This window comes from Akebia trifoliata, chromosome 14 (genome assembly GCF_017979445.1).
Source record: "Akebia trifoliata isolate Shusen 1 chromosome 14, ASM1797944v1, whole genome shotgun sequence".
Taxonomy (NCBI): Eukaryota; Viridiplantae; Streptophyta; class Magnoliopsida; order Ranunculales; family Lardizabalaceae; genus Akebia; species Akebia trifoliata.
In genome coordinates, this window is record NC_141388.1 from 13,824,392 (window position 1) to 13,851,647 (window position 27,256).

The 27,256-nt window shown below is 37.3% G+C and overlaps 3 protein-coding genes across 4 annotated transcripts; 1 reads left to right on the forward strand and 2 right to left on the reverse strand.

Moving 5' to 3' along the window:
* Window positions 1-237: 237 nt before the first annotated feature.
* Window positions 238-9,517, forward strand: LOC147386382 (LRR/ubiquitin-like domain protein). Its single transcript, XM_086422694.1, has 10 exons — window positions 238-468; window positions 552-646; window positions 1,046-1,210; window positions 2,874-2,984; window positions 3,104-3,204; window positions 5,612-5,749; window positions 6,187-6,235; window positions 6,346-6,411; window positions 8,956-9,075; window positions 9,187-9,517. Exons 1-10 carry the CDS (start codon window positions 291-293, stop codon window positions 9,295-9,297), a joined length of 1,134 nt encoding a protein of 377 aa, XP_086278820.1. The 5' UTR covers window positions 238-290; the 3' UTR covers window positions 9,298-9,517.
* On the reverse strand, window positions 9,473-16,976 carry SYN1 (Rad21/Rec8-like family protein). Of its 2 annotated transcripts, XM_086422692.1 has the most exons (20): window positions 16,825-16,976; window positions 16,643-16,711; window positions 16,486-16,544; window positions 16,350-16,394; window positions 16,216-16,235; window positions 16,032-16,108; window positions 15,719-15,839; window positions 12,976-13,057; window positions 12,730-12,808; window positions 12,502-12,614; window positions 11,817-11,887; window positions 11,574-11,738; window positions 11,188-11,359; window positions 11,015-11,091; window positions 10,796-10,928; window positions 10,608-10,692; window positions 10,300-10,442; window positions 10,090-10,174; window positions 9,874-9,986; window positions 9,473-9,726 (listed from the first exon to the last, which is right to left on the reverse strand). In XM_086422692.1, exons 1-20 carry the CDS (start codon window positions 16,875-16,877, stop codon window positions 9,644-9,646), a joined length of 1,845 nt encoding a protein of 614 aa, XP_086278818.1. In that variant the 5' UTR covers window positions 16,878-16,976; the 3' UTR covers window positions 9,473-9,643. The 2 variants fall into 2 exon arrangements, with proteins under 2 accessions (XP_086278818.1, XP_086278819.1); XM_086422693.1 differs by lacking the exons at window positions 15,719-15,839; window positions 16,032-16,108; window positions 16,216-16,235; ... (2 more) ...; window positions 16,643-16,711; window positions 16,825-16,976 and having other exon boundaries at window positions 11,188-11,738; window positions 11,817-11,890; window positions 12,976-13,096.
* Window positions 16,977-18,171: 1,195 nt separating this feature from the next.
* Window positions 18,172-26,735, reverse strand: LOC147386384 (ubiquitin-activating enzyme E1 2-like). The gene is made up of 6 exons (XM_086424450.1): window positions 26,110-26,735; window positions 25,066-25,283; window positions 21,209-22,003; window positions 19,641-20,509; window positions 19,126-19,558; window positions 18,172-18,998 (listed from the first exon to the last, which is right to left on the reverse strand). The coding sequence occupies exons 1-6, from the start codon at window positions 26,642-26,644 to the stop codon at window positions 18,402-18,404; spliced, it is 3,447 nt and encodes a 1,148-aa protein (XP_086280576.1). The 5' UTR covers window positions 26,645-26,735; the 3' UTR covers window positions 18,172-18,401.
* Between the last annotated feature and the right edge of the window lie 521 nt (window positions 26,736-27,256).

The following is a 27,256-nucleotide window of genomic DNA, read 5'->3' on the forward strand; positions in this document are numbered from 1 at the left end:
ACTATTTAATTTTTCTTGAGATATGAATAAAAAAATTCGGAGTATTACAGATGTGGTGAGTAATTTGACCATATTGGAAAATGGCGTGTATATGGGTGATACAAGTAAAAAATGGTGCAAAATAGCCCAACCCATTGATTGATCGGAGGCCCAATGACTCAAGCGAGTCAAGTCGGTATCTGTGGATGAGCGATGACGAGACAAGTCAAGATTCAAGAAGCCATGTTTTAAAAGTTAAAACCATGATAAGCTCGCATTTAGAACCAGAGTGACAGTGACTCGAAACAAAGATGGAGGGAGAAGGAGGAGAAGAAAGTGGTGCCTCACAGATCCTGACCATCCAAGTGAAGTTCAGCGGAAGATCAATCCCAGTTTCCCTCTCTTCGGATTCCACTGTAAAAGATCTCAAATCTCTTCTTCAACCCCTCACCAATGTCTTGCCCAGAGGACAGAAGTTAATCTCCAAAGGTCTCTCTATCTCTCTTTCTATATAATAATAAAAAACGATAGAACCCTAACTAATAATCGTTTTTTGTGTGGCTCTGTAACAGGAAAGATGCTTGTAGACACCATGACTTTGAAGGCATCAGAGATCACGAATGGATCGAAGGTCATGCTTATTGGTTCTCAGGGTTTACATCAAGGGGTACTTTATCTCTTTTTCTTGGTTCTAGGGTTTTCTGTCAAGAATCAAGATGGGATTTTTTTTTTTTTTTTTTTTGTAATTTGATGCAAATTAAATTTGCTTAATTTCATTTTGATACTCTGTACCTAGTAATTTAATCGAATGGGGGCCATTATCTGATTACATTTAGATTGTTCCAGTGAGAAACACCTATTGGGCATTACAAAGTACAAGCTTTCTATCATCTTTATTGGTTCTAGGGTTTTCTTTCAGGATCGAATTTTTTTTTTTTAATGATGCAGATTAAATTTACTTAATTTCATTTTGATTCCCTATATCTAGGAAGAGTTATCTGATTAAATTTGGATTGATCAACCGAGAAACACTAATTACAAGTCCTAAGTATTCCTCTTTTAACAGGATGGTCCCATCACTAAAGCATCTTCTACCCCATCTATCTCGAGGAGGAATGCTGTTGACACTAATCGGATGGTGCACGGTAAGGTTGACGCACCTATTGAAAAGAGTAGGACGGAGCGTTGGAAGATTACTGGAGTTATAGCTTTATCAGAATGTCAATTGAAGGTATGAGGCATGAGTTTATATATATTGTGGCTTGGAAGTGTTGGTAGATTTTCCTTCTTATCAGACGGTTTTGTTGCGAAAAAAGTAGCCAAGGAAAACAATGTGTAGCCCCATGAGTGATCAATCTATAGTCATTGGGGGCAAGAAACAACAGAAAAATACGCAAATCAGAAATATGGAACACGTCACAGAAATTTATGTGGTTTGGCAAGATTGCCTGTCAATGATGATGTGATCCTTACTGCAAAAACCATGGTGACAATCTTTCAATCTCACTTCCTCTTTAAAAAAATCCCTCATAGAAATCCAAAAACGAGTTTTCTATGAATTTTTCCCCTAGGGAAAAAGTTTATGAAATTGTGATAGATGTTTTCCTGGTGTACAGTCCATTGTGCTTTGAAAATCTGATGAGCTTTCCTTTTTTTTATTTATCTATTTGTGGGTAGGGGGGATTTAACATAACAATAAAACCTGGAAAATTCTTCATAGAATTTGTGAGACATTAGATGTCTAGGTTCATAGACCTAGGTTCAAATCCCGCTAGCATCGAGTTACTAAAGTCCTTAAAAACAGGCTTACCAATATACAAAAAAAGTTAGTAAAGTCCAATGTTTTCAAACGCTAAGGCGTGAGGTGAGGCATTGGGATCTCCAGTGCCTCAAAGTGTAAGGTGTAAGCTTCATGCGCATCAATTTTTTTAAATAAATAGTATCAAATATATAAATAATTTAAATAAAAAATAAAATAACCAACACTAAGAATGTTTCAATCTCCTATAATTAAGAGTCGATAGCCAATACTCAACACTAAGAATGTCCATGATCTACCATTATATTAAATTAAAATAAAAAGTTCATGTCCACCACTACAATTGTTTTATGACCGAGGCATACGCGCCTCAGTAAAAACACTTGCGTCTCAGTCGAGGTGTATGTCTCATCCACACCTCAGATGTTTAATCGCCTCGGCACCCTTTTAGTGTGCCTCGAGGCTTATGCGTCAAGCGCCTCTAAAAACACTGGTAAAGTCTATGGGTGATACCATAGACCTGGGTTCAGTTCCTGCCATCACCGAATGGTTAGTGATCTCATTAAAAACAGGCTCGCTAGAACAAAACAATACATTTAAAAAAAAAAAAAAAAAAAAACTAAAAACTAAAGTATTATTTGATGATGCATTATCTGATTTGTTTTTATTTGAAGGTACTAGCTAGCTTAGTTGGTAAATCTATGGTTGATGAATGATGATACCATAGACCTAGGTTCAATTCCCTCCATATTGAGTTATTGATCTCATTAGAAGGCTTACCAATAAAAAAAAGGTACCATGATTGAATTTTTTCTTTATATAATGTTGAGTATGTTTCAGTTGCAAAGGCTTTTGTGAAATATCATTAAAGGTTTTTATGATTGCTATTGAAGGTATAAAATCATTTAGTTTGTCTTGTTTCTAATGTTCCTTTTTCTTCATTTCAGTTTAGTCATGCTAATATTCCCTGAATAATAACATAAGAAAACCAAAAAAAGCTTAGATGCTCCTGCTAATTAGACTTACCAAGAAACCAAAAAACCCAAAAATATTTATGAATTTGGTGTCACCTCAAATTTCCATATTACCAGTGAAAGGAGAAAAAGCTCTCATTCTTGTTCTTGTGAATTGGAAGGTTATCCCTGATGGAGTGTGGGCTTGTGGATCTTCTGTAAGAGTACTGGATCTTAGCAAAAATTATATTCACGAAGTACCAACCAAAGTTGGCTCTCTGAGTTCTATACAGGTACATCTTTCTCACCATCCTGTTGTTTTTCTATTGGAATTTATGGATTTTAATTATTTGGAGAACTTTGTCACTTCAAATTTTGAGAAACTCTGCTGCTTTATTTGCAACCTTTGTAGAAACTGTTCCTGAATTCAAATGATATCTCGGACGAATGCATTAGCTGGGAAGGTGTTACATCTCTAAAGTCTCTAACGGTTTTGTTTCTAAACCAAAATTAGTAAGTGGTTCCCCACCCTTCCCGATATTGGTTTGGTTGTTGTAACCCTTAAAAAAGAAAGAAAGAAAGATGAAAATAATTATAATGTTTGTAGTCCAAAACAGGACAGGCTATATTCACACTTTCAGCTCCACTAATGTTCATGGGAGTCAAGATTATGAAAGTTGGCTCCATAAAGGCAAAAAGGTTTCCATTGAGGACTGACAAAGAATTCCAGGGTTGAAACTAGATGGACTCTTGGGACTTGCCAAAACTAAATTTTAAGGGGTAATTAGATGGGAATCTAGGTCCGCATTTTTTTGGGGATTAATGGTTCAATGGGACGACAATGAAGAGAGAAATGATATATGCAGGTAGTTGGGATTGAACAACTCTAATGAGGTGGAAGCTTGTCTCTCCCCTTGAGGATTTCTAAATTTTAGAACTCCATTGTGGAGTCCTCTTGTTGAAGGTTACCCAATTACTGTCAGTGGATCGCTAAGGAAAAATGTTTGGATCTCCTTGTATATCTCTTTCTTCCTGAAAGTAAAACTGCCATTTATAGACAAAGATAACTTTGATGGTGTTTATCATAGATCATTGTATGTTTTACAATGAAGTGTAGTTTCCTGTTAAATGTGTTTTCTCTACTGCACTTGACCATTTTCAATTGTTAGGTAATGGTGTATTTTGGTTGCATTGGCAATTGTAAATGGCCTCACACTAGTAGAGAATAGTGTCATAAACAGTCTAATACAGGAAATTCTCTTCCAGTGAAGTTGAAAAGTTTTGTTTTGCTTTCTATTTATTGTTTTAACTTAATGAAAACAATTATAAGAAAATGTCTCTCGCTATTTTCTAACTATGTTAAGTTTCTGCTCATTCGGTAAGTTGCTAGTTCTTGAGCTGCTCCTAGATCTAGGTCAGTTGATCTTTTTCTCACCATGCAGCTTAAGCTGTTTAGATCCTTTAGATCTCTTTTGATGGGTTTGTGTGTTTTTGCATATCCGATCTTCTAGTCCACGTCTTACAGTTGTTTGTTTCGGTTGAGAAGTGGGAGATGACTTGTAAATTTTACTATATTGGGATTGTGGTTGTGGGTTGTGACTTCCATGCATCTCAACACATGCACTTGAGACAGTAGCATATGTGGATTTCCCAATTTCTCGCTTCTATTTAGGCTTCCTTCTCACTTGGCCATGGGGTGCCATTTTTTGGGGCAATCAACCTGTCTGAAGTCTTTGTTTTAGTATAAGGATTATTGCTCCATTAGTTCTTTTCTTTCCTTTTTTTAACTTTTCTTTCTCGATGACCACATCTACTTTGTTTAAAGAGTAGCGGTTTCTCATTTGATAACAGTATGTACATACTCCCTGATTTTACTTCCTTTTTCTATTCTCATTTGTAGGGGCCTGCATAGACTTCATGTTTGACCATCTAACTGTTAAGTGAGTTCTTCTCAATATGATGATCATCTTTAATTTGGCATTACTAACCACATAAAAGTGGACCTGAAGAATTGTATAATTGAACAGTCATCTAGATTTTCCAATTTCAAGTGAATTTCATGAGGTTTTCGGTATCAAAATGGATTGGTTGTTTTTGAGGATGGCCTACTAAGCATGATCAAGTACCCATGTGGTTGGATCGTCCAATGTGATATACATCTGGGCCCAAAAAGTGGGAGTGCAAAGGAAATAGTAGGTAGTAAATATCGACTTTTTTCATTTAAGTTTTGTTTGTTTTTTTATATATATAAATATTATCAGTTTAAGGTACATTTCAAAGAAGATAGGAGGTTGAGAAGACCTACCACATTTAGAATAGAAAGAAGGAAGTAAAAATTGAGCAAAAGGAACTCCACTAACATGCATAATGGACACCACCCCCAAAACTATGATCTCTTGTTACAAACGTTCCCCCAATTGAAAAGAAAGTCCTTGAAAAATACAGTATTAAACTTTCAACTTGTTTGCACCAAAAGGATATGAACCCAAGAATAGAGATAATGATACCTTGAAGGTCATGCTCCTTTCCATTGAAGACACAAGAATTTTGTTCCTTCCATGTGGCCCTACAACTTGTAGAAGGGGCCACTGACCATAGGATCCTTTTCCTGCCAGAAAAGGTTGCGAGCTGCCAAGATCGGAACAGGGATTTTTATTGTGTTTGGCAACTATATTGCATATTCTGTATATAGGCATATCGGTCTATTGTCTTACTTCTACTTCTCACAACATGTACATAATCATGATGGTAATCTAGTTAGTAAAAACTAGTAAGGAACTCACAATGACTGAAGGTAATATTTCCTAGTACCTGATTTAACTGCCAAGAAGCCGATCTTTTCTAGTGTTTTGTTCAGTAGCATGTCTTCTTATATTTTACTGTGTTGACTAACTATGGGTCATTACATAATATTGTGCAGTTTAACAACATTGCCTTCTTCACTGGGTGCTTTGACATCTCTGACGCAACTTCATGTTGCAAACAACAAGTTGACAAATCTTCCAGTTGAAATAGGTCTTCTAAGTCAACTTCAAATTTTGAAAGCAAACAACAACCGGTATTATTTAAGTTCTTGTTATTTTTTTTTTTTATTTTTTTCCCTCATAGGCTATTTTAGGTACTTTATTGACGTCGGTTTTTATCATTTAATTGGCCCTGCAATTGATAGTGAGGTAGTTTTTTTCACCCTTTTCTATTATTAACATGCTTGCTATCATTTTCGATTTTCAATCAATTTGCTACTACTTATTTACTAGTGGAAAACTAGCTTTGCATCACAAAAGTGAAGGGTTAAAGATTCTCTTTTGGGAAGGCATTGAATGAGTTCCATGGTTTTTAGAAATATGTTTTTTTTACTAATGCTGTAAGAAGTAAATATGATGGGTTTTTCGGAATAAATTTTAGACTTCTACTACATACGTCAACGATACATTGAGTTAAAATTTATTTAACTCATCCTTGATAACCCATGACATTTTTTTCTTGTGCTAACAGGATAAGCTCCGTGCCTTCCTGTATAAGGAATTGCAGATCTCTTATTGAGGTTATATTCTGTTTTTATCTCTTAAAATTTTTTACATCCCAAATTCCTTCCAGTTATAAAAAAATTTCGACTGCCATTGTAGTCTTATAACATGGTTCCAATACACACAGATTGATCTTTCATCAAATCTTCTGGTGGACTTGCCTGAGACACTTGGAAATCTGCAAAATCTGAAGGTACATATTCTTTCTTCTATAATACTGTTTTCCCTTCTCTGGAAATTGGTACTGTAATTATATCAAAGCATGTAAGGCATAATTAATGGTTACCATTAGAATTTTCTGCAAGTTTCGAAGGTGCCAGCCTGCTAAGTTGGTAAAAAATTAGAGTGTTGATAGAATGAAAAACCTGCTTGCATATCAAAAATGAAAATAAATTTCTTATTTCATTTCATTGTTGAATTTATATGATGAAGCTGTTTGGTGCATCACACTGTTATTGTACAAGTATTACAAATATAGGGATAGCCCATAAATCCTTTGCATAAGCTCTAAATAATGCTTGGGCTGAACATGTTCATAAGCTTTCATCTTGGATAAGTAGGTGATGGTCTTCACATGGCCAGTGCCACTACATATCAGGATGACACGCATTAAGTATACAAAGCATAAGACAACGATGGTAGTACATGACACGAGTAAATAATAACTGCCCTAAGGTTTTGTGTTGCTCCATGTTAAAACCACCATTAAGGATAAAAACAGATTAGATAGTTTAATGGTAGTAGCACTGAGATCATGGTACTCCTTTGCGTCATAGCAATCATAATTCAACTGTTTTTTTTTTTTTTTTGATAAATATAAACTTATATTAATAACGAAGCGAGAAGAGGAGGCTGAGATAGCCCCCCAATACAAGAATAAAAAACAGCAAGAAAAAAAACAAAGAAAGGAAAAAAACCTTCCCAAGAAGAGAGGACCTAATCACAAATAGCTTCCCAATTACTAACAAAATCATGGAAGCTCACTCGCTCAAAGTCTCTACTCAACTTTGACCAAAGGAACAGAAACCCCAGAATCTCTAAAATCACAGAGTGAGTTGAGCTCTCTTTGCCTTGGAATACTCTGTTGTTCCGCTCTCCCCAGAGACCCCAAGCAATGGCCGAGGGAAGGATAGCCCAAAGGTGCTTCTTTCTCGAAGAGAAGATATTGAAAGTCAAACTCTCTAACAGCGCAAAAAAAGATAAAGGAAGAACCCAATCCACCTGAAAGCGAGAAAAGAAGAACATCCAAATAACACGGGAAAAAGAACAATGGATAAGGATATGATTGGCAGACTCCCCATCCCTCGAGCAAAGGAAGCAAAAATTTGGGGTAATTCACCCCCGACAAATCAATTTATCCAAATTAAGGATTCTACCCAAAGAGGCAAGCCAGACAAAGAAAGACACCTTTGAAGGAACAAGAGCGGACCAAATGATAGAAGGAGAGAAAGAAACCTCACCCAGAGGGAGAAGGCAAGAATAGAAAGACTTTACAGAGAACTTCTTATCCTTAGCCTTAATCCATTCTCTTCTGTCTTGCTCATTCTCTCTAAGTTGGATCGAGTTTAGGAGATCTAAGAAAGATGCAACCTCCATCAATTCACAATCATTGAAATTCCTCTTAAATCCCAGATCCCAAGAATCAGTATTCCCATTCCGAATCAGACATTGCCTCACTGAATTATTCTTTTTCAAAGAGCAAGCGTACAAGGATGGGAATTGAGTCGACAGAGATGAAGTTCCACACCATCGATCCTCCCAAAATCTAACCTTATCCCCCAACCCAACTTTGAATCTAATCTCCCTATCAAACTTATCAACTCCCTTCAGAATGCCTCTCCACACACTACACCCATACGTACCTCTAGCCTCATCACTATACAACTTGTTAATTGTGCTTATTGATCTAAGTGAAGGATTTGAATTACACAATATCTGTACTCTCTTATGCAACTTGTAAATGGAGTTCAACTTCAATAATCGCACCCATAGAGAGGAAGAGCTCTAGTAAATAATGATGGCTAGAAATACCTTGCAACAACCATTTTCTTTACTTTGGTTTTTATTATCCACGAGGTTGGATAGATTAAGGAGGTGTGCTCCAAAAGCAAATATGTAGTCACTTTTGGAGTGCTATGTGACCAAATAATATTTAATCAAACTATAAGAAGAAATTGTTTCAAGAAGAGTAAAACTAGCTATCTTTTATGGAGCTATTGTTGGCAATCAAGAATGTGTGCATGGTAGAGATGAGGATGTTCAGACATCTAATTTGATGATTTTGGAAACGTAAAATTAGAGAGTAACACATTTGAAAAATTGTAGGGGTAGCCCAGTAAATGATAAAAAAATGGAAAGTCGATTGAAATGGTATGGTAAGGTGCAAATAGGGCTGATTGCAGCCCTAATTAGGACTGTGCAAGTTGAAAGTTACACGAGCGACAGGAAGACCCAAAAAAAAAAAAAAAAACACTGATTGACGTAGTGAGAGAGGTTATGAACAAAATAGAATTATGAGGGCATGGCTTTAAACTGAATTAAATGGACAAACGTTTGAGATGTATCTTTGATGCTGATAATGAAGATTAGAAGAGAATCATATTGCTAGGTCATCCTTTAAGATATATCTTTAAGATTCCATTGATATAATAGTACAGCTTAGCTTGTCTTTGCCAACCTGGTATTGACTAACTAATTTCTTGCCTGAAACAATAATCCCCATATGTGGTTCATTCAGGCTTTGCATCTGAGAAACAATGGGCTAAAATCTCTTCCACCCACACTATTCAAGATGTGCTCCAAGCTCTCAACGCTTGATCTCCATGGCACAGAAATCACAATTGAAATACTTCGTGAGGTACTAACTTCTATTTTCAATTTTTTTTTTTTTTTTGGTTAACTGAACCTTGTCAAAAGTTGTATCTCCTTCTGTTTGAACATTTTGATCACAGTATCATTTGGTTAACAGTTTGAAGGATGGGAAGACTTTGATGATCGGCGTCGTTCCAAGCACCAGAAGCAATTGGATTTTGGTGTTGGTAGCTCTTCGGGATTCGACGAAGGTGCAGACAAAATCTGAAGGTTTTCTTATGGACTCCACTGATTTATGCAGATTATTGCTGTCCAAATAATCAATTTGAACGGAATGTCAAAATGTTTTAATTTGCACCAAGTCGGTGACCCCTTGGAGATTGTTTTTGTCTGGGGCTACAACAATACAATACAAGATTAAAAATGTGATCATTTGAAGTGAATTACTGAATCAAAGTTAAAACCATTGGGATATAATAAGTGGAAAATGTGTTCTTTGATAGTTAATGAGATTTTGTTTTTGGAAATCTAAGCATTGAAAATACAACCAGTATAAGAGAGCATCTCTCTCTCTTCAATTTACCTAATCTGAAATAAGGTTGGGATGGTCATCTTCACATCTTTGGTCCTTTAGAGAGGAGGATGTCACCATATGCCACCGTTTGTTGAACTCTCAGGAGATCATGAGAAGCAAGAACTGCAAACCGCCAATTACCCATATCAGATTTAAAACCCATCCAATGGCTTAAAATACACTGCTCGAGAAGTGATATTAACTAATCAGTGATGATAAAAGGCACTGAACTACAACTGTGTAAGACAAGGAAAGAATGATGTTTGATACCACAGGTCTGGTAGAAGAGTTGAGCGGCTTTTTTCCGATTCATTCCAGAGGCTAGTTGGTCTAGAGACTCGATTGGATAGGTCCCCGGTGTATCAAAATGTGTCTTTAGTTGCCTGTATACAAGCAGAATCATCCAAGACAAACAGACCAAAAAGAGATTAGGCTGACATTTGCACAACGAAGACCATCAGAAGTTGAAGAAGAAAAAGAAGTTACTTTCGGATGGCATCGGTGATCCTATCGATTGGGTGATCGATAAGTGGGTGTGGGGTCTGAGTGGGTCCAGTTTCAACTAACATTTCTGCAATAATCAAATCAAGAAGATTAGGTACTACCATTGCTGCTAATATATATATATATATATATATATATATATATATATATATATATATATATATATATATATAAGTAGATGGGTTAGTTTACCCTGGTCATGGGGTAGCCCATTTTCGGATAATCTTCTGAGCTTGAACTGAGGTTCGTTTAGCTCCCATGGATCCTCCTCGGCTACTGGAGCAAGGCCGCTCCCGCTTTGTCTTGATGAAGAGTAAGGCCTTTTTATGTTGGATCTGTTACACAACCATTACTTAACATTCTTCAAAACTAATAACTAAAAAATGTGTATTATCATGAAATGATGGTAATTAAGTTCATAGATGTATTTCTAGTGATTTTTGCAAATAAATTAGAAAACATATCGATTGTGATTCAATGTTGACCTAACATCTACTAACCTTCCTGAAGGCAGTTGGATATCTGGTTCACGTGGCAGGAAACCATTCCCAGATGCAGAACTGGGAATGGATCTCTCATTGTCCCCTGTAATTCCAATGGAAACAAATATCATTAATTGGAGCTATACTAGTATTGGTCTGAAAACATTGCATTTTAGGTAAAGGGTTTCGAGTAAAACCCAATATACCAGAATTTCCTGGTGTGAAGATGAGATTCGCCTCATTTATTGGAAATTCCACGTTGTCAAGATTGGGCATTTGCTTCTCTATGGAGGCTTGCTTGGGTTGAGACCCAACTCCACTGGGAAAATCTTCAACAGACTTCAAATCCAAATGCATCAATTACGGATCAGCATTTCCTCAACAAAAGACACTACACACTTAAAGAATTAGGTACAACAGCTTACAAATTGCAGAGGGTCCTGATTATAAACAGGTGCAGTCGATGATGATGGTTCGGGTGGCTGGGGTGGTGAATTTCTTCCTACAATGAAGTCAATTTTAGATTATTTAGTACTCCATCTGTTTTTTCTCCCTGATTCTTTCGATTTGGAAAGAATTTTTTTCACAAGACCCTGACCTGAAGGTGAATCATGGACATGATGAAGCTCGGTAAGTCTCATCCAATCCTCCAAAAGAGGTGTCGGATGATGGATTTCTTTGGTTCCAAATCCTGGTGGCCCATAACCAAGGGCCACGGGTGGTAGCTCCATTCGATGGGCTGTCTTCATAATGGACATCGTCTTCGTGAGCTGCAAAACAGATTTGCATTTATAAACTAATAATATAGAAAACAAAAGGTTGGAAATTCTGTTTATAGCAATTGATCCTTCTGGAAAAGACCTTGTATGACTCAGAAAGATTTTCTTTAAAATAAAAAATAAATAAATAACCACAAAATGAATCTTAGAACAGTTTCTGTATGAACTTCCATTGCTTGAAAAAGAAGGGGTACAATTTATAAACCTTGTTCTTCCTTCCTCTTCTTGAGACAATGTCAGATGGATTCTGGAGCCAGGACTGGTAAATAGGACCCGAAATGATGGTTTGTTCATAATCCATAACGATGCGATCTGTTCTTGTTCTTGCTTTCCGTTTTGTTGGCCCTGGCCTCTGTTTATTCTCCTGGGCCTGTTAGAGTTTCAATGCACTTTGTAAAACAGTTGTTTCTCCATAGCTATTACATTGTTATTTATAAAGTTCAACTACCTGCTGTGCTTCGCCTCTGCATTCATCGGATTGCTGGTTGTTTTGTGGTTCTGGATGGTCTTGGATTTCATCTGCTGAAGGAATGAACTAAAGGTCACTAACCATAGCCAGCTTGGTCAATCCATGGGATAAGCATGAAGGTGTTCATAGTCTTATACATTCTTTCTTACAAGGGTATTGTAAGCTATGCGTGTGTTAAATTTGTTATTTGAAGCTTTAGCTATTGCACTTATAAGATGGGGCTTCCAATGATATATAGCCTATATAGTAAATTCTGTGTGTGTGTGTGTGTGTGAACAAAATCCAATATACTTTTAGACTAGTTTTTAAACCCTGATGTGAGAAGTCTTAAATAAAGTTTTTAAAACTCAGAAACTTAACTCCACTTGAATTTGTGATCCAACTGAATATTTATTCTATCCGACTCGGCCAAGTTGATAAGGCTAGTCAATGATTTCATCCGGTCTTGGGGCCGAGGCCTCTCAAAATTCAATTCAATCAAGGGAACTCAGCCAAGTTTTGAGTTGACTCAACGGGCTATAAAACTATGGTCTTTTAACAATAGATAGATAGATAAATTGTGTTGATGTCGTCACAACTCACACGTGAAGAAGTCATAAAAATAGAAAACCCTTTAAAAAGCATAGAGATTGAAGCATTTCTTCATTAATTAATTGTTATAAACCTTGGTGTGGATCTTGTTGAGGGGGTGGGGAAGGTCTAAGAGAAGTAGGAATTCGTGAATACTCATGAGGAGTGAAATTCGTCTGCTCGTCTTCGTCTCCTTCAATATCAAATCTGTAGAAATTGACAAGTTAGTTTGATACAGAATTACAGATGTAAAAACCCCTAATAAGGGAGACAAAAAATAAAGATTTGGGGGTAGGAAGAAAGAAAGAAACATTAAGCTGACCTCTCAAAGCGATTATATAGGGACGTATCTGGCTGGTATGAATCAAAAGGGTCGAACAAGGTGATATTAGCTGCATCAGCTGAGTGAGATCATTAAAGACAGGATTATATAGAATCAGTAAATTAATTCATGAATCATGATAGAGAACAATAAGCTTTTGAATGTTTGGATACCCATATAATTAAGAATATGTTTGTGGATATAAGAATAATTGGAGACAAGAAATGTAGTGAGAGAGAGAGAAACCTTGATGATGGTGCTGAGAAAAATCCTCATCTCCTTTTTGATTATCGACATTAATGAAGGGCCCATCAACATGGTCCAGTCTCTGCGCTTATACAATTGCATCATCATTTTCACCGTAACATAATAGCTTTGTTGCTTTCGGAATCAAAATAATTTACCATTAGAGCTGGCTTAATTTTATTTTCATTTTTTATTATAATAATAATCAGTCCATGTAAGCAGGGGGCCCACCCGCCCTCTCCCCCTCATGTTTTTTATTTTAAAGATGACATTACATCTTGACAGGGCCTTCTCCCATGGACCAATTGAAAATGACCTGAATATCTTTTTCTTTCATTTCTCAAAAAAAAAAAAAAAAACCTAAATAATTTACCCTCACTACAAGAAAATCCTGCTCTGCCCGTGCATGTAAGTGCAAATTATCGATGGATTGAATGTCGTATATGATTTAGTGGGGGCCAACACAAATGTTTGTCCCATGTCTTTTAAACCTATGGTTAAGATGGGAAGTAAGAATTAGGATCCAGAACAATGTTGTTCCTATAATAAACGTAAGGTATTTATTTGGCACATTTTTGTTGGAATTTAAAACAACTAAGGCTCTTAACTAAGCCGTGCTCGCTGTCCAATGTGTTTGATCTCTAATAAAAATGTGCCTAATATTGTTATAGGGAAATGGGATGCCACTCTCGATTGTAACTCGAGAAGTAAAATATAATTTTTCTAGGGATCTATATATTTTTCTTTGAATGTGTTTATCGGTGGAATCCTTACAAATATTCAACCCCACCCCCAATTGACGGAATTTTTTTTTCTCACAGGCTTTTTCCTCACAATCTCGTGGGATCCAAGATCAACCAATCACATGAGCCCACATGCATTGTGAGTATCCCAATTACAGGAGTCTCAAGTATAATGATCTGAAAAAGACTTGAGTATAATTTCTCCCAATTAACTCAAAGCCAAGGGCACTCTCTTTAGACGCATTAACCCATTAGCGATTGACCTGTAAACTATAAATTTCAGCATGATTTCTACTCTCTTTATTTTATTTAAACATTTTTAATCATATTAAATATAAAGATAAAAAAGTTACCAACAAAAAAAAATGCATGAAGTGTCATGGATCTTTCTATCACAAATGAGCGCACGGCTTTGACTAAGATGGTCCACTCAAAACCGTCATGGATCTTTCTATCACAAATGAGCGCACGGCTTTGACTAAGATGGTCCACTCAAAACCGTCATGGATCTTTCTATCACAAATGAGCCGATGGCTTTGACAAAGATGGGATGTAACAAAAAATCTTCAGATTTGCAAATTATTCAATGGGATTTAAATTTGCTTTGGAAAAGTTTCGTAAAAATTTCATACAATATATAAAATTTCATTTTGGGTTTTTAAGTAAAACCCATTATCTTCAACCTCTCTAAAAATCCTATCATTATCAAATGTTTGAATGTAAAAAGAAAAAAATAATAATAACAATTGAAGGTGAAAGATAAAAAATGTTATCCTATTCCATTATTAATCAAGGAATCATCGATTAATTCGTTGATTCACAAATTTAATCCATTAACCTCTAATTCAAAGAATTTTATGAATTTTGAGACTATGGTGGGAGGAAAAAACATTTCTCCCATATATATTGATAAATTTTTTAACCTAAGAAATATTCTCTAATCATCTCAATAGTTTGTTTGATTAAGATGCAAAACCCTCGTCGAGGCTTAGAGTATTTCAAATTTCATGCATCATGACCAAGTAGTGCGTTAAAAGTGTGAATAATATTATGAGTGATGCTAAATGCACAATTTTTTTTGCCAATGCCCTTCAAGCTCTTTTCTCTCTTCCTCTCCTGCCCATAGTGAAAATAAGCAAACTTTTTTATTTGATCACCTTGTGACATTCAAAAATATGATCATACAATGGAGTTGAGTGGACAAAATTCTATAAATTAAAAACAAAAAGTTTAATAATTAATTTTTGTCGTTGAATTTTATTTTTATATTTGAGTATTCGCAGCCGTTCATTTTCAATACCTTAATTAAATTAAAAAATATTATCTTTTAAATTTTTTTTATAATATGAATATTTTCATAAAATCTAAAGGATAATGTTATTGAATTGTCAATGCGATTATCAATGTGGGCCTAATAATATTTTTAGAAATTTAAAATCTAAAAAAATAAATATGACAGTGGAAACAATAAAGAAATTCTGTTTATTGTTGATGTTATATTGCGATGGCAAACGTTGGACTATGAACCAACACGTTCCGAAGCTAGGCGAAAAAACGGCGTCCATTTAACATTCCTCGATAAGGAAAATGCTGAAATGACACAAATAACTTAGGTGATGCGTACGTGGCAAAAATCGTTAAAAGGCTAAAAGCAGCTGTAACGGTCTCGATATGAGGCCACATGACCGCACAGACAAGATTTTCCTTGCCTCCTTGATGAAAGCAGGCTGGTTTTGAGTGATATTTACGGAAGCAACCCCACCACGACTAGACGCCAACGTTACCATCAGATCATGTAGGGATGGATGGATGGATGGTGATCTAACTATGGGATCCTAAATCAAGCTCCCTTCCCTTCCTGTGTTTTCTGGGTGAAAAGAATAACCCTAAAATTATTCAATTATCTATTCTAGATCATTCTAGTATAAGTTAGAGTGGCATTTTGGTCATTAAGTAAAATAAGACTAATAAGTAAGGAACGGAACAGTATGTTAGCGTACCATAGTAAAATATCCAGCTTCATGGAATCTCATGGTTGTGGTTGTGGTAGTATTGGAGAAATGGAGCAATTGTTCAACCTCCATTTGTTCATTATTATCAGGCAAAGTAACAGCTTCGTATCTGCGTATGCAACCATTAAAATAAACAAATAACTCCTCACGAACGAACCACAATTGTTACTATTCGTACGTACTCGAACGGCGGACGTTAACATTTCTGTGAAGTGTGAAGTTCGGAGTCTATTGTTCTAGCTAACATGCGCCGGACGAATCAGTAGAAGAAGGTTGTATGAGTATTATAATTTAAACTAACTTGGCTTGGGATTTCCCTTTAGGAAGTACTGTGGGATCCGCAACTGGCTTGATCTTCCATGCTTCGTTGATCTCAACCTAAGAAGTCGAAATTACAGAGAAGATCAGAAAAGTGTAGATCAAAAACATGCAAGAATGGTTTTCAATCCTCTTCAGTGATGGATCGAGAAGTTTTGTTCCATTACCAGGAGACGAGTAACATCATCTGTAATTTAAAAAAAAAAAAATAGAAGAGAAACACAGAACATCAAATGAAGTTGTACTACAGAGATTCTCTGAAACTGAAATAAAAGATGAAATTAATGAAAGCTTTAATTACCGTAGAGAAGCTTAACCTTCCGTTCGTAGACGATGACGACTCCACCTGAAAATTCAGGCATAGAAATGAGATTGAGATGAAAGGAACTTAGAATCCTTAGAGATGGAGTAGAGAGGAGAGGGAGGATTAGTAGTACCCATGAGAATTCCAGAGAGTCTGAGAGCCATTGGAACGGATGGATATAAGATCTCTTCGCTGAAAAATTAAACAGAGACAGAGAACTATATGGTTATGAATTAAGATCAAATTAATTAGAAAATGAGAAAAATCGAAGAAGAAAATAAATAGATGACCAGATCTTGATGATATTGAGCTTATCAAGCTTCTTCCTGTTGATCTTTGCGTGCATGGTTGCAGCCATCCTTCACACCATTATTATTGCAGGGAACATAGAGAAAGAATTCATGAAATTAGATTTAATTGAGTTTAATTTAGTAGATGAAATCGATAAGAAAGAAAGAATGAAATTTCAAACCAGATCTGGCCTAGTGAGGCTTTTCTAGCGAGTAACTGATGAGAGTAGAACATTTTCTAGTTATTGCTTCGTTCTTCTTCAACTTGTCACTGTAATTTCAATAATCAAAACTACCTAAAATCGTTTTTATGTAGACGAGATGGCAGAGAGAGAGAGAGAGAGAGAGAGAGAGATTGCAGAGACAGAGGAGCTTAGATGAAATTCGGACCACAGAGATCGAAATAGAGAGAGGCTAAATGTGTGGGGAAAGTAAAACGAGTTGCCAGGCAACTTAATGCCGGGAGAGTAAGAGTAGAGTGCTGATAATGTGACCCTGATGTTGATTAGCTAATGAAATCCCGTTTCAATAAGAGTAATGATTTTCTAGACACGTGGAATGGTTGCCTGTCAGCTTTGAGTCCATGGTTATAGAGGTGGATTATGTAACGTGCGTGCCCAAGGAAAGTTGATGATCAACACCACTTAATACCCAGCAAGCCATCATCGTGGCCCATCACCACTTAATACCCAGCAAGCCATCATCGTGGCCCATGTATATCCTTTGAACAAATTTTAATCACTTATGATGTGATCGATACAACTTTTTTTTTTTTTTTTGCTATATTGGAACATTTATTCTTATTTCAGAAAATTCTCCTTTACTTTTTCTAATCTTCTTATACTACTATGGGTTTCTTTATCTTCTTATAATCAGTTTAAATCATTTTTGAGTAAAAATATATTTATATTTAAAATTAAAATTTCTTTATATAAAAAATAAAAAATAAAAAATAAAAAAAAAAACCATCAAATTTATAAAATTCGGCCAAGTTTTCAAAAATATGGGTCAAGTCATCATATGACGAGTGAGACAAATTTTGTAACCATGTCCTTGCTTTCACAATTGGTTCGACCCTCCTGTCAGCATATGCACTTAACCCCCTCCGTTGTAAGGAATGGAAATGAGTGAAAGCAGACATTCTACTCGCAGACTAATAGAAAAGATTGAGAGAAGTATAACACCACACAAGTTTTGCTAGAGCGTAAAATCCAATCCCTGGAAACAGTACCCTGTGCAATGGATAGGATGATACAGTAATCTCCATATAATTCTATGTTGCAAAATAAAAACATTTCATGGTAATCCATGCTGACAGCACAGACGTTTTCTAAGGGAACTATAATAATCTTTCATCTCCAAATTCCACCAAGAAAAGTGGCACAACCACAGATAGACCATATTTGACACGAAGGCCCTCTCTCCTTTACTTTAGATCAAAGGCCTATCTGATCAAATCAAATAAAAAATAAAAAACCATCCACCCATAGAATCAAAAATGTAGTTCAGGAAACATGGTGCACAATGGATAACAAGGGAAAGACCTAAGCAGTTATATATGAGATTATATATCATTCTCCAGCAATTTATGCAACTGTTTAATATTTTGATGGGTTCAGGTAACTGTGGTTGTGTAAATCTCATCACCAGCAGATATCAACTGCAAAACAGAATATAAACTGTACTTTTGTCCTAAAACCCTTACTGACTTGACACATACTGGGGTCGGGATAGGAGGAAGTCGGTGTAAGGCAATCCTCTAACGAAATTTAATGGAAATCTGTGGGATGTCGATGTCATTGTCATCATCATCCTCACACGCCACCACAACATCCAAATGGTCTCGATAAGGAGGCACCTCCACCTTAGCTACTTCCCTCGCAAGATCCACCACCTTACGGTCCATCCTATCCTTATGCCTGGGAAACATACTGTTGTAAAGCAAGCTAGTACCACACGAGATGCTGTAAGCATTCAGACCCTTGTCCTTCAGCCACTGTAGTAGCCCCCTCAGTGTTGGGTCATCTTTTAGGATCCAACGATCCCAAACCGTCCATGCCATGTCCCTGTGCTTCATCACCTTGGGCGGAACTGGCTCAGCCATGGAAAATAGCGGGAGTGCAAGGTTGGCAAAGGTGTTACGATAGTCCTCCACTTTGTGCCCTCCATCTAGCACCTTGTACAGCTCGAGACAAACGAGACCGGTTGCCATCGCTGTGGTGGTTGCGATAGCAGGGATGATTCTCCCAGCAATGAACTTCGCCTTCAACTTGTCAACTTCAGGAATGCTGTAGTTCCTTGCCCGCATGTTAGCAAGTCCAGCTATCATATCCATGTGGTAGTTTGTGTCATCATCCTACAAATTCAAAAAGAAACAGTTGGTACTGAATCTAGCAGAAAGTAATATAATACAGTATCATAGAATTTGGGTAAAAATATGAACCAAGGGTATGATTGAACATGGAAACCCCATCTTCCCTAACCTTCTCAAATTGTATCGGGTTCATCCTGAAACCTGGAGGCAGCTTCTTATGGCACTCTTCCAACCTCCGAATCAGATCTTCAATAACTGCAGCATCATCTATCGATGCAGTGGAGACACTTGTGGCTTTCTCGTCTGTAACGATCTTCACTCCTTCCCTCGGCTGGAAATCCGGGACCATCACTTTATCAATTGCATCAGCCAACTTCTTGGGATTCTTGGCCCAATCAGGAATTGGAATGCCAAATGTCTCAGCTCGCAATATTGATGCTGCCATGATGAACTGAAGGTAACTAGGATCATTGGTCGAAAACTGCAGTGGGCGGGGAAAGCGCTTAGGAGCCGACCAGAATGGAGCCCCCGTACTGGTTGCAGAATCTTCGGGGAATGTATAAGTCAACTGCTTCACACGGTTAGCAAAGTAGTCTTCAAACCTGATGGCAATAAAAGCACATCAACTATGAATAAAAGCAATAAAATTTTGTATCAATTGAAAGACAATAGAATGAGATATACTTTAGACGTGCCCAGGTGATGCACTCTTGGAATGTTTCACATCTCTCCCTGTCGAGACACTCAATAACACGTTCCAAATTATCCCTGGCCTGAGCATCACCTGCATTTTTCATGGAAGAGGTGTATTCACTTGTACTTGACAGAAAAGCATTAACTTCGGCCGGTGTCTTCTCAAGCAAGCCCTCAAACTCTGAGCGAGCCCACGTCAGACAGTGATCGATGTTGTGAGGAAATGAGTGGACAGTGCACATGGGTGCCTGCTTCTCAGGCGGATCTCTTGAGGCACCATAGTTCTCTGTTAGATGGGGAATAACCATCTGAGTGTTGCATTTGGCACCAAGTGTTCCAGACTCTAGGAGTGGCTTCTGAAAGTACAAACACCTCTGATCCATGTACATCCTAGCATTAACATTATCCAGTGCATTGACGACAACATCCAGATTCTCCCAGAACGCATCATTAAACACAACTTCTGATTCTGGGTTTGCACGGTTCTGCAGAGCTGCAACATGGAGGCGCGGATTGATCAAAGCGGCAGCGGAAGCAGCAACAGTGGATTTGGCTTGTCCAATATTCCAATCCCGAAAGAGGAACTGTCTGCTGAGGTTACTCTTCTCGATGACATCATCATCTGTAATGGTTAGCTTCCCTTGGCTATTGCAACAAACTCCCATCAAGGCTAAATTCTTCAAGAACTCGCAACCAAGTGCACCAGCCCCTACAATGAACACTGCGGCCTCTTCCAATTTCTTCTGGAGCTTGGATCCAAATACCGAAATCTGGGCATCATAACGGCTATTCAGCGGTTTCAAATCCTCTGGATCCAATGGTTCAGTTGGAAGAGATTCAATAGAATCGAAGTAGAAGAACTGTAACAAAAGGCAGCAGTACAAGCACATCAGAGTAATTCCATCATAGCAAAACCAGGTTGCAGTTGCATCAAAAAAAAAAAAAAAGGTCAGTCAAACGAAGGTTTGAAAGGTCACATCTTAGAATCGGATGGCCAGGTGAAAATCTAAATTTGGGTAAGTCATAGATTTACAAGATATTTTATATTGGTGAAAAATAATGGTTAACTCTCCCTCTATTAAAAAGCTCATGGTTGGTCAACTCACAAAGCCCTAGAGAATGTATGGATGACCCCAAACCAAATCAGCGAATTTGTCCCTCGGGGGATCGACAGAATGCCTCCACAGTGCCAAAGTAGAGCTGTCAATTGATCGGGTTCGGATGGGATCGGTTGATTTGGTACCAACCTTATAAGGATCGGATCCAATAAGTAACGAATCGGGTGTTTATCAGATCTCAACATAAGTAATGATTTGGCCGGGCCCTTATCGGATCGAGACATGTCAATCCAGATCCGATCCAATAAGATACCAGATCAAAACCTCATCGGATCAGATCATTGTCGGAATCTAAATAATAGATCCAGACCCAAAATTAGGATCATAACATATCGGAGTTCGGGTCTGATCTGATCCATTGACAGCCCTCGGGCCAAATCATGAATCATATTTTGAGAATACTAATGTTGATTCAACTTATAATCCTGTCTCAAGTCTCACCTGGAAAAGGGGATGAAACTTTCCAGAGCACGCCTTCACAACCTCCTGGCCTACAATACCACCGAACATGGCAGCCATGGGATTCAAAACAGCCCTGGCGCCAAATGCAAACTGCTGCAGAAGTTTCCTGTCAATCTCCTCAACTCTCCCATCCCCTAAGCTCTCATTGATGTTAGTGGCAATGGAAATCAGTTTCTGAGCATCCTCCTCTGACCCAGCAACAGGAAAGCGTCCCAACTCAGATACAAACTTATCTAAAGCTTGGAATGCCAGGTGTAACAGAGGTGGGCGATCAAACTTCGAGAAGTCGCTCAGAAGGAAATCACCCGGATCCTTGATCGCTTCTCTCAAAGGCTTGAAGTCCAACTCCTTGGGTTGTTTCACCTGTGTGACAATACCACCTTTCTCATACGCACCATAATTTGTAGTGTCCTCCTCAAGAGCGAAGGAGTAGGGCCGAGCATTCTTAACCTTTCTCAGCTTTCCATCATTCAATTCAGTCATGCCATGGACTTCCGAGAACACAACCAGATCCCCATCTTGAAACTCGAGCCTTTCATCATCAACACATGATACAAGTGCAGGGTTGTCATTGCTAATGGATGCAATTATACCCGTATGTGGTTCCTCACCATCAACATCAACAACAGTAAACTTCGGGCCAAAGTCACAAAATACAGTACCAAAAAGGCCTCGAACTTCAGTTTTGATGAAGGCAATTGGAGGCTGGTGATTATGACAGTAATCATCAAACTCAATTGCTTCCTCTAACCTGACATCGGTAAATACTACTGCCTGCACCATCACAAAGTTAACATGTTTGAAATGTGAAACAACACCATCACTCAGCCAGTAAAATAATTCAGAGAAATATAGATAAAGAGAAAATATAGAATGCAAAAAAAATGTGTGCAAGTATGTGGTGCACTTGTGTGTGTGTGTGCATGTGAGAGAGAGAGAGAGAGAGAGATTCACTGAATTTACAATTTTGGCATTGAATTGGATGATATGCAAATAGAGGGAGAATAAAAATAAAAAATGGAAAAAGTAAACAGTAACAGTAGAAAGAGGGAACTATTTTTGTGTTTGCACAATACATCCCTATCCTTCATACAGAAAAGAGAGAATGGCGAGTTTTGTAGTCAAATGCAACTGCATATGTTAATATGCACTCACATTTGATTTCCAATGGGCATTTTGTAAGGTGGTTGTGGCTTATGCGAAATATTCCTGTTGGACTCAATATTTGATCGTCATATCAATCATATACAGTTCTAACAGTCGGATTTCTGACCATTGGACAGCAACTTTTTTTTTTTTTTGGTTTACATGTTCTTTGCTTATATCTACTGAACAAAAAATAAGTTATTTTTTTATGAATGCCCCCTCCCTCCCCTTACCACAACTTCCTTTACAACAAAGTCTAGTTCTATTCTCTACAAAAGAGACCAAATCTCCACAACAACAAGACCTATTACTCATTTTCTCTCTAATCTCTGCTCCCTTGTATCTACAACAAGATATTTCTTCTACATCTTCTGGATTCTTCTACTTCCACATATTCTAGATTATAAAAGACTACAAACACCACCTTCTTGGAGTTGAGATTCAAGTATTCAACCACAACAACTCTGCAAATTCAATCAAGAAGATTGAATCCAACTTAAGAGACAAGACTCGAGAGGTGAGAGTACATCATCTTCAATTCTTCATTCTTCAAGTAATAATAATGTCAACAAACTACAACTATAAGCTCAAGATTCAGGAATTAAATAAGCTTGGAAAACAATATATTTAACAACTACAAGATGAGGATGAGATACAAGGAAGATGATGAAGTTGAAGAGCCATCGGATGTGGACAAGGCCTTTGTAAGACCCAATGAAGAGAGAGAAGAAGATGAAGTCTTACATTGAAGAATGTGCTGATTTGGATGATGACGGAAACAGAAGCGATGCTAATGCTGGTGGTACTGGAAATGTGCTACAATAGGTTAGGGTTGAGTGTGTTGAACACATGGTTAGAGTCTCATTGAGATCTATATCAGTACTTTCTCCAGATTGGAATCTATTTTTAAGTCTTCAATAAGGATCCTGCCCATTGCCTGGGTGTCATCCATTTTGTCCCCCGGAACAAAATTATGTTATGACTTCTTCTTTGAATCGTGGTCATATGGAACGGGTGTTGCGGTCACCACATTGCAGCCAACAAATTCTATCTTTCTGAGCCCAATGAATCTCGTTGGCCTGAAGAAGGTTCTCCCATTCGTCAATTCGTTTTTTTCTTCATTACTCGGTTAAGGAATTGGTGAAACCTCACAATTTGCTACATTTCATAGAACCAATATACCCCGGGCATCCATCCAATGCATGATTTTCGAGACAGTACGGTCGAGTTCGAGTGCGTATTTAAAGTCAAGTGCGAGATTGGCATCCGAAGGCCCAATGAGCGTAGAAAGATAGGTTCGAGGACCTGCTTCGCCGGACAACCTATCGGTGTAAGCCCTAATCTCTCTCTTGCTTAAAGTGAGTGCTCGAAGCTCTGTTCTTGTTCGTAAGGGGAGGAATACGTTTTGAAGGACGTATCTTTCATCTCGCTAATAATATCTGAAGAGAGCTAAAAGCAAAGAGCTCACACCGACATGGGAACAGAGCTTCAAGCAAGATGTTCAGTAAAATTAGTTATATATTACATCAATACAGCCTTGAAATTTTATTTTTTCCCAAATTCTTGAGTTTATGCATTTTTGGCTTCTTAATCTTGCATTCTTGTTAAATTTACAATAAAGTAAATTCAGATTGAGAATAAAATTTAACAAATATATTTCTCTACATTTGTGGTAATGAATTACATAGTTTTCCAATTTTTCTCAACTTTTCTATTTAAATAGGAATTGATATGCAGCCACGTATGCAAAATAGCACATGCAAACAGGGTATCTGATTACATACCCTCGCATATGCGATTTAACAAAACTGGTGCTTTGCCACATAAATGAAGGCCCTCGCCCAATGGAAGAACACAATCCTTCTCCAAAAGACAGAAATGAAAAACAGGAGATATGGCCCCAATCGTAACAAACAGAAGTGGGGGAGAGAAAAGTGCTCAGAAAAAAAATGTTCATATGCTGCATAAACAACTTTTTCCCCATAAATCAAAGAGGAAGAGAGGAATATTCCCATGTTGCACACCAAATCAATGTTCCAAAAACCAAACCGATGATCGAGCTGATTTTTTTTTCCAATTGGTCCGCCAAGGTCCAACTTGCTTTCATTAAATAATAATATTGACCCATGTGCAAAACAACTTCCTCTTACCATGGGTGATGGATAAAACCAATAACCCATGTAAGACGACAATCCATGAAAGGCAACCAATCCAATTTGGTCCGGGTGAGTAAGACATGCAACACTGGTGATTTAACACCCAGTCAGGGACTGGACAAGGCACTTGCCTTTGCCACACTAATTCACATTCTGTTTGCCCAACCAGGAGGCAATAAACAATTTTTTTTATCGATAAGGAAATAAACAATTATGCTGCTTCTGTGTAATTTTAGTAACAAAAAGCAAACCTGGAAGCAAATTGACCAACCCAATAACATTTTTAGCCATACCTTCTTTTTATCAATAAAAAGAAAAGGGTTGTATCAACAATACTTTACAGTGTGAAGAGTGCACATGCATGAAGTTATTCATAACTTACCAATGACTCCAGATCTTGAGAGAGAAAAAATAGATAATACCCAAACAAAGCAAATACATGATCAATTAACATGGAAATACATGATCAATTATGATGAATGACTTGTTTATCAAAAAACTTGCAACAATAAGAGAGCACAGAGGTAAAATTACCTGGAAATCAGAAAGCTTTTCTTTGGTCAATTTTTCTGTTAAGCTAGAAATGATAACTGCATTGTTCAGTTCTTGCAACTTCTGGACAGAAGCAAGTGCTCGGTTCTTCCCCACATCATTCTCTGAGAAAATAAAATTACTGGACAAGTCCCACAACTCCACTGTTCCTTCATCGTGCAAGGTCACAGATTTAACACCGGCAAGAATAAGATTCTTAGCTGAAAACAGAACAAAGAAGGATAGCAGTAAGACTCTGAGATGGGGGCAGTGCCGGGACGCAAAGATGTAATAATTCCCTTGCAGATAACCAACTATAATTCTAAATTCATGGATTATTTATCTGTCATCATTCAAATTTTTATCCAACCAGGTTTCTTTAACTTCATAACCGTAAATAAAACATATATAAAAATGGCTCCTACCCAAAACAAGTCCAAATATTATAATAACAAAAAACTAATTTAGATACCCAAATATCACATCAAATGTTCACATTCTTAAACTACTCTCAAATCACAGAATTCAGTGAGCTATTTTAGATAGCATAGTAACCAAGATTGGATTCCCGATTTGGTAATTATTTGGGCTAGGTTCAATATGGTTAGTCGGATAAGTTCAGGAAAGTTTTGGAGAATATAAAAATGATGTTTTGGGGTTTCTTACCAACATCCGTCATCTTCAACCTCAAGGCCTATCTTGTTCTAGAGATTTGAATGTTAAAGAAATTTTTTTTTTGTTGAGGGTAAACTGCTACCATATTCGGGGATTAATTGATAAATGAATTCCTCGGTTTAATTGTCTAGTCTTTAATTTTAAGGATTTTTGGAAATCTTCAGAGAATTTAGAAACTGTTCTAGAAAGTGAGGATTCACACAGACAAATCTCAAAGACCATCCAAAGATCTGAACTAGGAAACGAGGAGATCCATAATTTTCCATTTAGACATAAAGATCTTCCATATAAATTCAAAAATAAATCAGATAAAATCAAACCTAAATATCAACCAAGAACAGAAAAAAAAAGAAGATATTTTTGTATACACACCGATTTCAGCACCAAGGCCCTGCATTCCTGAGATAAGGATGTTGGAAGCAAACAATCGACGCATAGTCTCCCTTCCATAAACTGCAAGCTGTCGACTATGAAGATCCTCATCGATATCGGATGGATTCCCATTTCCCAAGGCCATGGTTGATCGATCAACGATACTGATCTCTTCGCTGTTTGTACGATCGTTATCGTTACTGTCAACGTTACTGTTACTGTTACCGTTACTGTTATCCGTTGTTGTTGCCGTGGAGGAAGAGACCAAGTAATCGATCCGAGGTTTCTTGATCAAGATTTCAGAGTTGTTGGTCGTGTCTTCGTGTACTACCTCTAGTCCAACAGCTCTCTTTCTAGGAAGCATATAGTGCAATAAACTGCTCAAAACCCCACCACATCCCATCGAAAAGATCAAGAACAGAAAAATATTCAAGAAACTTAGATCTATAGAGGTTTCAAACAGATATCTTAGAATCACCGAAGTCAAAATCGAAAACCCTAAACCAAACCCTAACCCTAATCTTAACCCCATCATTTCTAGGTTTTTTTTTATACAGAAATCCAAAGCGGAGAATCAAAGAAAAGAATAATCTTGAAAAGAAAAAACGAGAAAGAGAAGAAAAGAAAAGAAAAGAAAAAAAGAAGAAAACGTACCGATTGGAACTTTGTTGCAGCTAAGAATGAGATTCTGATTGTGAGAGAAGGAACAACAGAGAAACAAAGAAATCGAAATTTTTTTAGTTATTTTTTCTCTTGTAGTGTTTGATTTATATAGAAATCTTGGTTTGGAAGTCTAGGGTTTTGAGCTGAGAGAAGGTCGGTCTTACCTCTTAGGGTTGTTCTGTTGCTTTTCTGTGGCGTCTCATCTCTTTCTAGTTTCTACAGAGAGGAGAGAGGAGAGAGGAGAGAGACTAATGTGGGCCGGTTGTTCGTTTGACCGTTTAAATGAGAAATGGGGGGCATGGTTTTCAAACTCAGTAACTCGTCTAGTCTAACTAGATGACTCGGTATCTAGGGCGAGTCAAACATTTTAAATATTTTTTTATTTTTTAAATATTCACACAGTTTTAAATTTTAAATAGAGAAAAGTATTTATAGAGAGATTCTTTTGCCCCCCACCAAATTTTGCTAACACCACCCCAATTCA